This window comes from Chionomys nivalis, chromosome 18, assembly GCF_950005125.1.
Source record: "Chionomys nivalis chromosome 18, mChiNiv1.1, whole genome shotgun sequence".
Taxonomy (NCBI): Eukaryota; Metazoa; Chordata; class Mammalia; order Rodentia; family Cricetidae; genus Chionomys; species Chionomys nivalis.
Window position 1 is genome coordinate 46,602,257 of NC_080103.1, and position 17,334 is coordinate 46,619,590.

A 17,334-nucleotide genomic window follows, 5' to 3' on the forward strand; every position below is an offset into this window, starting at 1 on the left:
TCAAATAACCAATTTCTGAATTATTTAAAGATGGGCTCTAAAAAGAGCACTTAAAGACCATTGGCAAAAATCTTAATGTGTCTTTTCTCTCACTTTTTTTTTGTATGGCAACAGTTAAGCAATAAAAGGAGAAAAGAACAGGTAGAGATGACTTGAACTAGTGGGCACAGAGGGCTAAAGTAATCAGGGAGTGAACCAACCCATGGAGATATTCACTACAAAAAAAAAAAAAAGCTAAGTAACTGGAAAGAGGAAATCAGACCTGAAAGTAATCACTTTCCCCATGGAGCCATCTTCTCAGCCCCCAGTGAGATGATCTGTATTAGTCTGGAGAACAGGCCCAGTGTGGTCTTTAAAAGAAGCAGGCAAGAGTGTCTGACTGATCCATTATAAGAAGTGAACTACTTGTTTGGCTATGGTTCTATTTTAAGATAGAGGAAAGCCATGAATGAAGGGGCATGGATCACCTGTAGGAGACCAAAAAAGAAAAAACCAGACTCTTCCCAAAGCCTCCCAAAGGAAAATTACTTCATTTTCATAATAGCCCATTCCACATCTCTACCTCCAGAATTATGATAAAATAAAATCGTGTAGCATTAAATCACAAAGTTTGTAATGCTTTGTTAACAGCAACAGTAGAAAATTTAGTGCTTTCCTCTGGTCTAATTCTCTTTGGCTTGCTGGGTACAATTGGCAGTGATACCCTTACATGATTATTGAGCCACAAGGTAGAAGGATCCTGGGCCTCTCAATCAATAAGCAATGCAGAGGGATCCACTGCATATGAACATTAGCCTTGAACTCTTATGTAAGAAATAAACCCTATTATGGTTTAACGATTGCATGTTACAAACTTTTACTAAAAATAATAACTGTGGCCCAAAAATAGTTAATTTAAAAAACACAAAAAAATCTATATTGATTATTAACATATACCATTAACACTATGTGGAAATAAACTTTCTGGCTTATGAATTAAGGATAATTTTTATACTTTTTTTCTTTTTGGAGAGGAGATGAGAATTTTTCCATAATAGATTCCAAACATAGAAAAGTTATAGGCTGCCAAAACTGACTCAAATGTTAAAATTCTTGAGCAATTTTCCCCCACTGTGGATTGAGATTCAGCACTCAATTCTGATTATGGATGGCTTTCTGGTATTACCGTTATGCTTAGGTACTATATTAGTACAGGACAGGAAATGGCATTTAAATAAGAATATTTCTTTGATGTGTATTAAAACTAAATACAAATAGAAATAATGTCTTCATTTATATTTATTTCTAGCATTATATACACGTGTTTTTGAGACTTACATGTGCCTCCATATGGAGGACTGTTTAGTTATTTTTAAAACTATTTTGGAAGTTCTGTCAGTGTGAAGCTCGTCTTTGTGAAGGAACTGGCCAGTGCTCATCTACTTTTGGTGTGGTTAAGGGGTAGATTGCTGTTTGAGTGCTGTGTCCTCGCACACTCCTCACTGACACTGGTTTTGCTGATCCACTGTCCTGAGTAGTGGGCCTGAGAGGAGACTTTGGGTTGCTGAAATACTCTGTAACAGGTATTTTTGTCTTGCTTCTTCTTAGAAACAACTGGGTCTCAGCCCCTGAAATAGGAAAAAAAAATGAATAAGACTATAATTGAGAGACTGAATATAGCTCTTGCCTTGTTTTATTAGTGAGTGGTGTGGGGTTAAAAATAGAACAAACATGAAGGTTAGAGATTCAAAAGCACTTCAAAGTCATAACAGAATCTATCATTTGTACCACATTCATCTTCAATGAGAGATTTGTGCTAACATACATGATCTGTTTTCTCACTCTTAGAGATTATGGTGAGTGTTGTAGACTATTAGTTAAAGATGTGTTCTATTTATGCTGGGGAACATTTGTTCAGTGATACAAAGATGTGTTGTATTCATTTATGTTGCATTTGTTTAAATGTGAAGGTGTGTTGCTTTGCCTGCCTAAAACACCTAATTGGTCTAATAAAGATCTGAACAGCCAATAGCAAGGCAGGACAAAGAATAGGTGGGGCTGGCAGGCAGAGAGAATAAATAGGAGAAATCTGGGAAGAAGAGGGGAACTTGGAGAAACAAGACGGATTTTGTATTTGAGATCTGTAGATACATATGACATTTGCTCTGTAATCATTAATGCAGTTCTTGTTGTAATGCTGGGAGCTACAAACCTCCAGGGAGGCCACTGTTGGACTATTCAGGACCAATGTAGGCTTTCTATGATGATTGAGTCTCTCTGGTCTAAACTGCAGGCTGGTACTGAGCTTCTGATTGGGCCACACTGGTTTTCAGCCGCCTCATAGGATACCTGTTTGTGACTACTGCAATCATATTTTTTTTCTGTTTGGTATTCTTTATGGTAAAATCATTTAGGTCCATGACAGTTAAGCTGAGCAGGGTAAGCCAGGGAAGTTGCTGTCTGTGTGGGTCAGCGACCCTTCTCAGAGAAGGGGTGTGACTACCTGCAGCCCCTAATGTCCAGCTGTGTTGCTTTTCAGTGCTTGGTCCCAAAGACAATGCTTTTTTTTTTTTCCTCAGATTTATCTTATGCAAAATTGAGCAGAAGGGCTTTAGAAGAGTGGGGCTGAACACACCCTCACAGCTTTTCTTGACTTGACTCTAGGGGCATCTGATGCCCTCTTCTGGCCTAGCAGTTGCAAGAGAAAACAAGAAAGTGTGAAGTCCGGGGCTGAAAGCCACTCCTAAGCCTCATGGATTGTCCTTTGAAAGCTAAGATCCTTAGCACCCGTGTCCCTAAGTGGTCAGTACCTACTGATTTCCTTATACCATCTGCAATCACCACAAACTGTACTTACCTTGTGAGACCTCCCTATTGCCTTCGGATCCTTGACTTGACGTTCTAAATCAATTGAAGAAAGAAAAAGAGTTGGAGAGATAGCAACAGACTATAGTGTCAGCAAGCTATTGGTGTCTAAAACACGCCATTCCAACCTTGGTTTAAATTACGTACCAATGACTACTTACTATGAGCAAATATCTAACGGGCCTATAAGCCACTAACTGAAGAGGAAGTTGTCAGCTCTTACCAGGCCCTACTTTCTGACTTCAGGGAAACTTAATGGGGCAGACAGTTAAAATGAATACTTTTTAAAGTGACATTGTTTTTTATCTTATCATTTCTGTGACTTGATATTTGATCCAACCTTTTATTTTAAACCAACAGAATTTTCTCCCCCAGCCCTAACACACATTCCTACAACATGTTATACATAAATAAATATACATGTGTTTCTTTTGTTTGTTTTGCTTTGCTTTGGAGACAGGTTCTTGCTATCTTGTTCAGGCTAGCTTTATATTTTAAATGTTCAAACTCTTGCTCTAGTCTCCTCGGCACTGAGATTACAGATGTTTACTGCCACACCCAGCTGTTTCTTCTTTTGTTAAAACTGCATGGTTTAAGAAATGCTGCTCCTAAAACAGTTCCCAAATGGCTTAGTAATTATTTTCTCTCTGAAACTTTCCAGGAATATATCAGTGAAAATCAGTTGAAGTGATTTTATTTTTATCTTCACTGCTTTACATTTAAATCCATGCCTATATAATACTAGCATTTAATAAAATATACAAAGTATGTGTAACACTAATAATAGTTTCAGACTCTCTTATGGTTTACATGCTTAAAGGTTTTTAAAGCCCTTGGAGCTAGAAAGATGGCTCAGTGGTTAAGAAAGCTTACAGTTTTATAGAGGACCCAAGTTTGGCTTTCAACACCAAGAGGCTCACAACTTCGCTTGATTTGGCTATAGGGGCATTTGATGTTCTCTTCTGGCCTCTCTGGGTACTACACTTATACACACACACACACACACACACTTTTAAACCTTTAGAAACTCCTTTAAAGCTTTATATTTTCTTAGATCTCTAGATATACTTTACCATTAGAGGAAAGGGAATTTCTTCAGAAGAGAAAGGTTATTAGCTATAGAACATACCCTCTACAAAAATGGAGCTGAGAACAACCTTGTTATTATGTGTGAAAATGAAAGAAAACAATCACATATGTGTGGTCTCTTAGTAGGCGGAGTTGAGACTTAAAACCTCAGCATGATTAGCAGTTGGAAGCTAAAACAAAACGTCTTTCTGTACAGAGGTACTCGGGGTGACCTCCACACCCAATCACCTGAATGGCTGGTGTCCGTCTCTACGTCTGGTTAGCACTTTCGATTTTGCAGGCGTATTTTGCATCGATTTGGCTGTGGTGGGTGTTACAGTTATGGATTGCTTCCTGAGCTCTGCCATTGGTTCTGCTGGGGTATTTCTTCCATGCCGAGTCAACAGGTTAATCTCAGATAGTTCAGAATGAACCAAAGCTGATACCCACTCCTTTTCTGATTGGGGGGAAAGAGATTGGAGAGCATGAAAGCTGCTATTGTTGTATTGACCAGAAGTGCAGGGTTTGTCCCCTTTTAGGTCAGTAATGGGTTCATTATTGCACCGTTGTACATTTCTGTCATTTCAATTTGTTCTTTGTCACTCCCCTTTCCCCTCCCATCTCTCCTGCCTACCTCTTGCTGGTTCACTGTGTACTATGCATGGATGCTCTTGCTTCCACCCCCACCCCCCCACACAAATATACACACTTACCTGAGTAATAACATCTTTTGTAAATGTAATTTATTAAATGTCACATTCTCTTAAAAGCCCCCTCCATAGAAAATTGCCCCTAAGCATTTTGTAATTAAAAAGTACTTTTGAACTCTATGGCAAGGTACTATTTTTCCAAAATGCTTCCCATTCTCAGAGAGTGCTCCACACAACGACATCACCCATCAGCATCCCCTGGGAACATGTTCCAGAGGCAGATTCTTGGGGCCTGTGTAGGAGGTTTTGGCTCAGTCTGATGATCAGCTAGTTTGAGAAGAGCTGATGTGTGCTGTATGGATTGCCCTGCCATGGTATTGGTATTTTCATGACACATGAAAACATGCCCAAGAGATAACAGGCATTAGCTAAGATTAAATCATTGTCGTTATTAGGATTTGAAACATGAAAGGCCATACTGCCATCATTCACACCAAAGGAAAGAAGCAAGTCTATGTTCAGATCTCATAATAGTCCAGACATTATAGTTATTAGGATTGGAAACATGGAAGGCCATGCTGCCGTCATTCACACCAAAGGAAAGAAGCAAGTCTATGTTCAGATCTCACAATAGTCCAGAAGTGTTCGTGGAGAGTCCTGGGATATGAATCATGGAGGAGATGCAGAGACCAGCCTTAGCTGAGAATTCATGTGCTGTGGGATACACTCTTTTACATAGTAAAGATTTGTCACTCGTATTGGTTTAATAAAATGCTGATTGACCAGTAACCAGGCAGGAAGTATAGGTGGGGCAACTGGACAAAGAATTCTGGGAAGAGGAAAGGCAGAGAGTCAGTCATCAGTCAGACACAGAGGAAGTGGGATGAGAATGACTTACTGAGAAAAGATGTCAAGCCATGTGGTTAAACATAGACAAGAATTATGGGTTAATTTAGGTTGTAAAAGATAGTTAATAATAATCCTAAGCTAATAGGCCAAACAGTTTATAATTAATACAAGCCTCTGTGTCTTTCTTTGGTACTAAACAGCTGTGGGACCAGGTGGGACAGAAATGGTGCCCAAAGGTTTGGCAAGAATTTCCACATAAAGCCTGAGAAAGCTTAAAAAATAGAAAGAATTCTGGGCAGACAAGAACAGAGTCAAGTGCAGCTTCTTGGTAACTATCTTTACTCCCATGGGCTCTGTTTGCTGGCAGCAAGCAGAGGTGTGGCTCCTTTAAGAGAAGCTTCCTGACTCAGTGTTAGCAGCAAAACTCATAGCTCTTTAAAGAGGCCCTGCCACCAAACACTTAAATGGTGTTTATGAGCAGCCAGCAGCATGCTTCTTGGTGGTAGCATGGACCTAGAAACTCAGCAGAGTTGTGGCAATAAACAAGTTCCTGCCAATACTTCTGTCATGAAGCTAGACTCTCAGGAAGCCAAGGAATGGGCAGAGCCAGTTATCAATGCTGCAGTTTTAATCCTAGCCATTCTGTTTAGTTTCATGTGGTCAGAAAAGATACAGTTATACAGTAAAGATAGATTTGAACAACAACAGCAAAAACCCTCCTCTAAATGGTTTACAGTGTGTTTAAAAATATGTAGGCTTTGGAGAGAAAAGAAAAAGGATAGAGAAAGTCCTTAAAAAAGAAATAGAGTAAGAAAAAAAGCTATGTAAAGATTGAAAATACACAGAGTCTGGATACTGTATGTTCTTGTGTTGTCTTTGAATTGTTTGACTACTGAGGAGAGAGTAACAGCTGCTAAAAGACATTTAATTATAAATGCTGCTAGATTAATCTAACCTATATACTTTAAAAATGCCTTGACTTTAAAATTTAAGTCAAGCCGGGCGGTGGTGGCGCACGCCTTTAATCCCAGCACTCGGGAGGCAGAGGCAGGCGGATCTCTGTGAGTTCGAGACCAGCCTGGTCTACAAGAGCTAGTTCCAGGACAGGCTCCAAAACCACAGAGAAACCCTGTCTCAAAAAACAAACAAACAAAAAAATAAATAAAAATAAAATTTAAGTCAAAAGATATGTTACTTTGGAGAAGAGGTTTTGCTTTTGTTTTCACAAGAAATGAGAGGCTATTGATTCATTCCTGCTTAAGAAAAATAAGATTTGATCAAGGAAGACTCCCCTGAAATATCTCTAATAGGAATGGATGGCCCAGATGATCCAACATTTTAGAACACCCTTGTTGCAGTTTCCTCTGAGTTCTACATCCAGAACAGTCTCAAGACTGCTGACTGAGATGAACAATCCTCACAGAATACTCCAGACAGGACTTGACCATAATCCCAGATTTTCTTTGGGTCCCCATAAGATTATCAGTGCCCCCAATCAGCAGAAAGTAGCCTAGAAAAATGCACCCACATTCACCAAAAATTGGTTATGGATGTTTGTCTTTGTTTAGAGTGTTGGTTACAAGCTTGTGAGTGGAGACTGTTTGTTTGTTTTCCAGTTGCCCAGATCCAAATAATAACACAAAACTGTATCAATTACAGTTTGGCCAACAGCTTAAGCATATTTTAGCTAACTCTTACATCTTAAATTACCCCATAATTCTTGTCTATGTTAGCCACGTAGCTTGATACCTTTTCTCAGTGAGGCATTCTCACCTTGCTTCCTCTGCATCTGGGTGACGACTGCAGACTGAGCCTTTCCTTGTCCCAGAATTTTCCTATTCTAGTCGCCCTGCCTATACTTCTTGCCTGGCTACTGGCCAACCGGTGTCATATTAAACCAGTAAAAGTGACAAATCTTTACAGGGTATAAGACTATTGTCCCATAGTACAAGTTGTTATGGATAATGGTCAGGAAGAAAAAAAGCTAAACAAGGAAATTAGATTTAGAGTTCTTATTTTGAAAAAAAAAGTGAGGAGATGCTGTGGGATAATGTTCTTGTGTAAAGATTTATCACTCTATTAGTTTAATAAAACACTGACTGGCCAGTAGCCAGACAGTATAGGTGGGATGACCAGACTAAGACAATTCTGGGAAGAGGAAAGACAGAGAATCAGTCACCAGTCAGACACAAAGGAAACAAGTTGAGGATGTCTTACTGAAAAAAGGTACCAAGTCACATGGCTAAACACAGGCAAGAATTATGGATTAATTTAACTTGTAAGAAATAGTAATAAGCCTGAGCTAATAGGTCAAACAGTTTATAATTAATACAAGCCTCAGTGTGTTTCTTTGGGACTGAATGGCTGTGGTACCACTTGGGACAGAAACTTCCATCTGCATACATGTTTCCTATTTTTGTAATAAGTTTAGTGTGAGATACACTAATTGTTTGATTATCTGAATGCCCAACTTAAATGCAGGTAGGTATACAGGCTTACAGGGACTCTGGGGAAATAATTTTGCCATATTCATTTGCAAACCTCAGGTATAAGTCTTCAGTTTGTCACATTCATCAGGTCAGAGCCTGCAAATGCTCATTTTAACCTCACCTTTGGAACTTGCATGAAGCAACCACTGCAGAACTTCTGCCAGAGAATCAGTATGTAAAATGTCACAGAGCTTTGACAGGATCTGTCAGGAAACACAAAGTTAAGAAATAAATGGCACCAGGCTCGTCAGATTTCCTTCTCTTTCTGTAGAATTTCATCTTCCCAAATGTCACTGTAGGTACATGATACTTGGGTCTGTTGGGCTCTAGTTTGAGAGCTCCATTTCCAACAGCACCAAGGGGAGTCTGTGAAAATATCGGCAGTCCAAGTGGTGTTTGCTGTTTGTCAAGCCATGGTTTTTAATAAACCATTCTCTTACTTTTATCTCCTGGTCCAGATAGTTTGGTATGCTCACAGTGTTTTTATTCTCATCCATCTTGGTGTTCATCACTGCCGAGGACAGTGAGCCAGCAGCAGAGCACATCCGTGGAGCCAGTAGTGGCTTTTTGGCTTTAAATTCATCCTATATCAAAGAGACAGTATGATTGGCATGCATTTTTCCACTTGTCATTTCTATATAAATTAACAAGAAGCACTTAACTTTGCTTACAATTTTAAATTACATTTATTTGGCTCTCTCTTTGTGAGTGAGTGAGTGAGTGAGTGTGTGTGTGTGTGTGTGTGTGTGTGTGCATAAAAGCAAAAACGATGTTAATAATTTTGAGTGTCCTTTAAACTCTACCAAACATTTGTGTCCAGAGACAAAGCCGATAGTGACATATTATTGACTTTGGTTGAAATCATTAAAGCCCTTGATGAAACTCAAGATAATAATCAACAGTGAACGTGAAACGCTTTTGCTTATGGTCGTTCCAGGCAGCAGTCAGCTCCAACCACATGAAATTTGTGCTGCATTGGGAAGAGTCATTTTACCACCAGGAAGTCAGGGAGAAGATTCATGCTTTGTCTGTAAAGAGGCTTCGTTATGTGAGTTCTACAATGTTCTCCTCTTTATTAGCTGAATAGGAAATAAAAAGGCCCGTTGTGGGGTGGGCTGGAAACAGAGTCTGCAGTGTAAGCAATGGCAACAACAAAAAAGTATGGGAACTTTGAGTCCAAAGTGCTACAAGCAGCCTTGGGTCTCAGTGCTTGCTCCAGGAAAGGCTTTCCAACCACCCTCAGCTGTGCCCAGTATTGACCAGCACACCAGGCTAGTGAGGAAACGAGTCGGCTGGACTTGGCCAGAGCGACAGAAGAGCTCTTAGCTGTTGGGAGTCGCGAAAGCAAGGCTGTGTCAGATTCAGACCCATTCTTTATGAAAACTTCTCATGCATACTACTGCTTCCCTCCAGTTCTCTCACTGAACATAACTGAATTTTGTGGGAATTTAAAAAAATGAAAGACTCAGAATGTATAGCACAACAAGGAATTAAGAGGTCAAAAGTAAGCAGGAAGTAAGAAGCATAAGCTCATGAAATGTAGTAGACATTTTTGCCTTGAGATCATTGTATGATAATGAAAAATAAGAACTTTTCTTTTTGACTACCTGAAACTGTCTGAAAGACAGATCTCAAAGCTCAGAGCACAAGGACAGCCACCTAAGAACTATGTCGCCAAGATTAAGGTGACCTGGTCATGTAACAGTCCTTGAATAAGATCAATGAGATAGGAAAAAAACCAAAACACTGATAACTTATGAAGTTAAACATTTATTCTTATAGAAGATAAACAGAACTTGTAAGTCATTGTGCTAGCTGATTTTATGTCAACTTGACACAAGCTATAGTTATCTGAAGGGGGGATCTCAATTGAGAAAATGCCTTCATATTATCTAGCTATAAGGCATTTTCTTAATAAGTGATACATGGGGGGGGGCAGCTCTCCCTAGGTGGGCAATCCTAAGTTCTATTAGAAAGCAGGCTAAGCAAGCCATAAGAGCAAGTTAGTAGGCAACACTCCTCCATGGCCTCTGCATCAGCTCCTGCCTCCAGGTTTCTGCCCTGCTTGAGTTCCTGTCCTTGCTGCTTTTAATGATGAGCTGTTATATGTAGCTGTAGGCGAAATTAACCCTTTCCTCCCCAAGTTGCTTTGCTTTTGGTCATGGTGTGTCACTGCAGCAACGATAACAACTATGCCACTCATCAGGGATGAAGAGGCATGGATTACCATTAGTAGGGACACAAGCTGCCTGTGCCCACAAAAGAAGAAACAAACAACACATAAAGCAAACTTCTATCTATGAAAAAATAAATTGAATTCTTATTTTAAAATTTTTAACTGGAGGGAAACATCAAGTCTAGATGACTTAAAGATTCTGGTCATTAACTCTGTGTAAAATCCCTCAGAATATTAGAGTTCCCAACTTTTATATTGCTCACATTTTATATTATAGTGCTCACACTGTCCTGAAAGTAAATCAGAAAAAGATACTATAAGAAAATGTTTGATAATATCAATAATATATTTGAATATATTATATTTAATATTTAACATAATATCAATAATAAATACATTGGCATCATTAATATAATGTGATGAGTATATTATATTCATTTTATAACAAATATTTCTCATAAATTTTATACAAAAATATTTGTTGTAAACAAACTTTACAGCAAATGTTTCTCACAAACAAAAACATACAAATGTTAAACAATATTTTATACAATGTAGTACTGAGAACAATAACACACTTTACTAAGTAGCATCTTGAACCAAGAATGCAAGGATGGTTTAATACTGGAAAGTGAACCTATGTAATTCACTATGTTAATAACCTAAAAAAAATCATAGTATCATCTCAAATGCTGAAAAATTGCTTGGCAAAATTCGTCCTCTATGTCTAATGGAAATAGAAGGAAGCCCCCTCAGTCGTGTATGGGCATCCGAACAGAGAGAACCAACATGTACTTCAGACGGGCAGCCTGGATACTCTCTCTCAGCGTCAAATGTAAGGCAAGGCAGTCGGCTCCCACTGTTTCTAGTTAACACTGCACCAGCGGTTTGGCCACCACAGTAAAACACAGCAGAGATGGGCAGCATACAAATTTGAAAACATAACAAGAAAATTAGAAATTTAAGCCTTGCCCAAAATAACACTTTCAAAAGGGATCTTGAAACAAATAAGCAGGGTTCAGATTTAAAGAAAACATCTGTGAAACACTCGTAGTAAAGGATTTACGTAGACTGTAGTAAGCTTTCATATCACAATCACAAAGAGGTCAACAACTCAACTTCAAAGACAGGCAAGAGATCTGTACATCCACATCCCATAATAGGTTACCTAAATGACCGGGAAGAAGATGAAACTAGTCATCTTCATCAGTTATGAGAAAAAGTCAAAACTAAAACCATGCAAGGAAAACACTACTACACCCCGATCAACCTTGTGTGTCTGTGTTTGTTTTTTCTTTTTTTTCCTAATTTTTAAATTTTTTTTTTTTTTTTGTGTGTGTGTTTGAAGGCAGCAGTCAGGATTCAGTCTCCTTCACGCTAGCATTGACAAAACATGAGTACACTTCACTTCTATTAGCTAAGAACGAAAACCAATCATTTACTTTCCAGGAGGAAATGGAGAAAGGAAACTCTGCCAGGTACTAAGGAAATGGAAAGAAGAAAACAACTTGGCCATTCCTTTAAAATGCTGACACTAACCACTGTTAAGAGTCAGCTATTGTACTTTGGGGGACTGACCAGGAAGGATGCACAGAAGTACACGAAGACTTGTGTGTTCATCTTAGCTTTGTGCAAATGAGGACATGGCCCAGATGCCCTTCAACATGAGCCTGGGTTCATGGCTGTGAGACAAGCAAGCCCTGAGTCACTTGGCATTCAGAAGAATCAACATAGCAAAGGAATGGATCTTAGAATAATCTTGCTGAGTGAAACCAGATTTTGAAAGAAACTTGTATGTGGCCTCATTTACATAAAATTTAAAAGTCTGTGCCACTTTAGTGACACGAAGCCATCGTCATTTGTCTTTGGTAGGGCGGGGCTCCCGGGGGAAATCCTTGGAGCTGGTAGACGCATGCTTACTCCTGACTCCATTCTAGTTTGCCAAGGGATGTAGATGTCCTTGTCAAAATCCATCTAATTGTGCCTTTGGGATATAAACATCCTATATCATAAAGCTATACGTTAATAAAGCTGTAGAAATATTGTGAAAGAGACTTCTCAGAAGGATTGTAAACCAGAGCAGTCTACTAGAAGTCAGTCAGCTGCAGACACCATTGATTAAAAGTCAGTTAGTCAGCTGTAGGCAGCGTTGATTAGAAGTCAGTCAGCTAGCTGTAGGCAGCATTGATTACAAGTTGGTCAGCTAGCTGCAGACATTTCTTTACCTTCTTAATCACTAAGGGATTATCGATGGAGGTTTTGAAGCATTCATTGGTAATTTTACACGGCTCTGAAAGAAATTAGGGAAATATATTTAAATATCAAAGGAATTTCAATACATGCTTTAAGTATTGGTTGCTGAAATAAACTAGTATATCCAAACTTAAATTAAGGTCATCTCGGGCCTGTGTGTATATATGAGGAAGCTTGTGATGAAGAACTGTACTATAATAACATTATACAAGTGCATTTATGTTTTGAGAAAACTCTGGCTCTATTCCCAGTATGATAAGATGAAGATCTATTGCAGTCTAACCTGCCTGCCTGCCTTCCTCCCTCCCTCCATTTCTTTCCCCTCTCCCATCTCAGGCTCACAGCACTACCCAGGTTGGCCTGTGATCCCCCTGACTCAGCTTCTCAAGTGAGTAAGACTGTGGGTCTCTTTCAGCAGCCCTGGCTAACCAGTTTAATTAATGCAATTAAACTGATTATAAAAGACTCTTACGGTATGTTTCTTATCCATGTGTCTGTCACTTCTGTTTAATAGACAGTTTGTGTGTTTTGTTTGCCCTAAACACAGAAGATATGCACTGGGTTGGAATTGTATTTTTTATTTTATTTGTTTCTCAGCCTTAAATCCCTCTTGGCTTGATGTAGTGGCATTTCATTTGTGTTTTAATAAGTAAATATTGCCTGAAAATCAGAGAGTAAAACCGTCTCACTGGTCAGCCTTACAGACCAGGCAGTGGTAACACACACTTTTAATCCCAGTAGCTACACTAGTTGCCATAGAAACTGGGCTGTGCATGCCTTTAATCCTAATGGTGCATGCCTTTAATCTCAGCCCTAGAGAGGATTATAAAACAGGAGGAGACAGCTCTCAGTCTCAATCTCATTCTGACATTCCTGGAGGCAGGATCGCCATTTTCAGACTGAAGTCGAGGTAAGAGTCAATGACTGGCTGTTTGGCTTTCCTGGTCTTCAGGCTGAACCCTAGTATCTGTCTCTGAGTTTTTACTAATCATGCTTCAGCTTGACATCAATCACAGCTTCTCTCGGCTTCCTCTCTACTTAGTGTGTGTGTCCTCTTGAAGCCGAGCTCCTCTACCAAAGCCGTGGCTGTGCACTGTTTCTTCAGTACACAACCCCTGTAGTAGCTAAATTCACCAGTTCCGTCTGAAGAAAGATTGTTACCTTCGGATAATGAACAGAGTGTTATGGCTGGTGACCATGTTCAGGTAATGAACCCATTGTCATGACTGGTGACCACATCCAGTTAGTGTTCCCTTGCTGGGAACAGAAACTAAGAAAAAATAAAGAGTGGTATAGGGAACTGAGCAAGGGGGAACTGGGGTGCAAACATTAGTCTTGAGGTCTGGAAATCAGTGACAGTCTGACTCAGCCAAGGGTCACCCAGGAAGAGGCTCTTAATGACGAATTGTCTAAATCAGTTTGACTTGTGGACGTGTCTGTGGAGACTAACTTGGTCGGTGTGGAAAGACCCAGCCTGAAAGTGGGAAGAACCTGTCCCTGGCTGGATCACTGAACTCTCTCACAGAAAAAAAAAAAAAAAAAAAAAAAAAAAAAAAAAAAAAAAAAAAAAAAGCTAGCTAAGTGCTAGCTATGCATTCTGTTTGCTCTTGACTGTGGATGTCACGTGACCAGCTGTCTCAAGCCCTTGCTGCCTTGATTTCCCCGCAGTGATGGACTGTAACCAAGAATTGTGACCTAAAACAAACCCTTTCTTCCCTAAGCTGCTTTTTATCAGAGTATTTCATCATAGAAATAAAAGGAAACCGGGACCAAGGGATGAATTGGGACCAAGGGAGTGAGGTCATTACTTTCATAAAGCCCTGGGGTCTGGAGAGATGACAGCTAGGATAAGAGACCTAGATGCCCCTGCAGAGGACCTGGGCTCAGTTCCAGAAGGCACTTGGTGGTTTACAACCATCTGTAATTCCAGTTCCAGAGGATTCGATGTCCTCTTTTAACCCCTCGTGGCACCAGGCACACATATGGTACCCACAACATGCATACAGGCAAAACAAATATGAAAACAAAAGCCTAAACAGAGTGTGCTGCTCTTATACTTTTGGACTGTTTTGTCGGAAGAATGCGGACGCTTTTGATGTATTGATCTAGAAAAGCCATTGCATGCTGGAGACAGTTTGATGGGCCAATCTAGTGGGATCTTGGAAGGCAGTAAGCACCCATTTATTTAATCAACTACTAAAGACCAGACATTGCATGTGGTGTGGACTGGGGGGGGGGGAATAAGAGGGTCACGAGCACAGAAGCCAATGCCATCAGGGCATGAACTTATGGAGGTGACAGTCCTGTCGGAAAGAGGAACACACATTCCTACCCCCGTTGTGTTTACTGGACCCCCCTTCTGTCTGTTTCCTACCAGTGTTGGCTAGCCACTCATGGCTGATATCTCTTAGCAAGTTTGTTAGTAATTTTTATCACCACAAATATCCAACAGAAGCGTATTAGAGGGGGACAGATTCATGCTGGCTCATGGTTTGAGGGTCTACAATCCGTCTCTGTAGGGAAGGCTTGGCACTGGAGGGCGGGGAAATCAGGAGGCAGAGAGGCTGGCTGTGCTCAGCTGGCTCCTTTCTTCTTTCCCTCTTTTTGTTCAGTCTGGGACCTCTAGCATCTGAGGTGATGCCACCCACACTCCCTACCCACCCACATTCTCCAGAAACAGCTTCCTCCACAGACCTCCAGGTGTCTCCATGCTGTTTTCAATCCAGTCAGGAGTTGACATTTGAAATCAGTTATCACACATACCTTTCTAATAATAATAGTACTTGCTAAGCCAGGCGGTGGTGGCGCACGCCTTTAATCCCAGCACTCGGGAGGCAGAGGCAGGCGGATCTCTGTGAGTTCGAGACCAGCCTGGTCTACAGAGCTAGTTCCAGGACAGGCTCCAAAACCACAGAGAAACCCTGTCTCGAAAAAACCTAATAATAATAATAATAATAATAATAATAATAATAATAATAATAATAATAATAGTACTTGCTAGTCATGTCTTATTGAATTGTGAACGTAAATTGTCTATAGTAAATAACCCATCTTATCAGTCACTGCAGCTATTTAAGCAATCGGAGTTTTTTTTTTCCCCAATTATTTGCAAGAGGCCTAAGAACATATTCCATTTCTTTATAGGACTCACCGGACTGAGGTCTTGCAAGGCCTTTGTTCCGGACTGGTGCCAGCCCTCCTGCGGGACTCTCCAGGACTGCAGTGCTGGGAGGGTTACCGGATTTGGCTAAAGGCATCTCGTTCCTCTCTAAGTGGCTAACCTGTCCAGGGCTCCACAGCATTCTAAGTGGGATCTCATCATCATTCACAGTGCAGATTGGAATGTTGTTCAAGCCTGGAGGAATAAGGATAACCATTTATTTGTTTGCCGACAAGCCTGTCTGGACCACACCCCACGGTTCGCTCCTAAAGCACTTACCACTGGCCTTATTAAATCTGTGTGCAGCTACTTGGCAGAGCTGCACTAGAATGTGAGCCTCGTGGATGGGCGTCTTGCCCCTTTGTTTACTGCCTCTTGCTAGTACCTACTCCAGTGCCTGGTGGAAACTGGTGAGCTTTGATGGTTGAACGAATGGCTGGATAACACAACCAAACATAAGGCTTTTTATTCGGTTAAACACTTCACACTTTACTAACAGTAACTTCCTAGATAGAAGTGAGAATTCTTTAAGACACTATCAGATGTTATAATTGTGTTTTAAACACTAGAATAGCTCAGGTACACAGTAAGGAATTACCTAGCAAATTAAATATAGGCAACCTTTCACACAAATGTGTGTATTGAAACTCTAATTTCTCTTTTAATTAGGATTTTTGAAAGAAAGCATGGTACATGTGTTGTGTATGTCGGAGGACTTCACAGGGGAACAGACGTCTCCATTCCTACCCTGTTTCCTTCTTATTATTGCTTCGCACTTTTCCATATTCACATACAAATGTGCACACCTGGTAATCTTGTACCAGACAGAAATAAAAGGGAAGAATTTAGATTCCAACCATCCGAGAGTTAGGTAAGAGTTAGCCAATAAGCAGCTAGAGCTAATGGGCCAAGCAGTGATTTAATTAATATAGTTTCTGTGTGGTTATTTTGGGTCTGAGCTGCCGAGTGGCCGGAAGGACCAAGTGGCCCACCTTACAATACACTTTAAGTTCCCTAAATGACTTCCCAGGCTCTCAGTACCCTCCGTCCCAACACAAGCAATCTATGGGATAATGTCTGGCAGAGAAGGTACCCACAAATGTCTACAGGCACTAGGATCTGACTTCTTGTGTCTCAGCCCCTGCTCTTACCAGTGACCAAATACTTTAAGTAAATATTACAGGTTGTGTATAGGGGCTAAAAATATTTGAGTAGCTGAAGTCCCATCACCTTTGATGTGGCAAACTCGTCTGGGATGAGGCGTGTGCCTGACTAGGAAGCAGCTTTCATTTCTCGCCATCATGTGGCTGCCCTTGCCCTCCGAATGCTGAGAAGACGCTGGGGATTTGAGGACCGGGTTCATGGCCTGTTGGTTTCCCTCTCCACAGGTGCAGCAGACTTCTTGCGATCCAGCTTGATTAACTTCACTCATAGATGGGTCAAAACCTTGAAATCACAGACCAATAATCACCCCGAGAAGACATCCTAGACATTCACTTGTCTATCAAATATGTTTCCATTTTTGTATTAAAACAACAAACAAATGAAGAGGAACAATGGGGGGGGGTCTGTTCTGCTGACAAAATCAAACTTTTATAAACTTTCCAGGCCTGAATAGAACATAAGGAAAAAAATCAAAGTACTTGTGAAAATGACCTATATTTTACTTTTAAATTGTATTTAAGATCATTGTTGTTTTATGAGCAAATATTTACATGGTTGCTGTTTCTTTTAATGAAGGAAATTTAAATTAGGCTTTTAAAATACTATATCTACAAAAGTGCTTTACATTAAATTAGCTTTATATAAGGAACTTTCATATTGTACTTTTAAAAAACCTAAATT

At 40.2% G+C, this 17,334-nt stretch overlaps 1 protein-coding gene across 1 annotated transcript; it reads right to left on the minus strand.

The window, feature by feature from the left end:
• Nucleotides 1–1,374: 1,374 nt before the first annotated feature.
• On the minus strand, nt 1,375–16,852 carry C18H4orf17 (chromosome 18 C4orf17 homolog). Its single transcript, XM_057793004.1, has 8 exons — nt 16,720–16,852; nt 15,481–15,684; nt 12,302–12,366; nt 8,341–8,484; nt 8,022–8,103; nt 4,162–4,369; nt 2,837–2,880; nt 1,375–1,607 (listed from the first exon to the last, which is right to left on the minus strand). The coding sequence occupies exons 1-8, from the start codon at nt 16,850–16,852 to the stop codon at nt 1,375–1,377; spliced, it is 1,113 nt and encodes a 370-aa protein (XP_057648987.1).
• Nucleotides 16,853–17,334: the final 482 nt, after the last annotated feature.

Excerpts from the sequence above, each read along its gene's own strand:
- C18H4orf17 (XM_057793004.1), bottom strand. The coding sequence starts at position 16,852 with ATGAACCCGGTCCTCAAATCCCCAGCGTCTTCTCAGCATTCGGAGGGC. Across the intron at positions 12,367-15,480 it reads CCTTGCAAGACCTCAGTCCG|AGCCGTGTAAAATTACCAAT; the intron begins GTGAGTCCTATA and ends AATTTCTTTCAG. Across the intron at positions 8,485-12,301 it reads ATCCCTTAGTGATTAAGAAG|GATGAATTTAAAGCCAAAAA; the intron begins GTAAAGAAATGT and ends TCTTTGATATAG.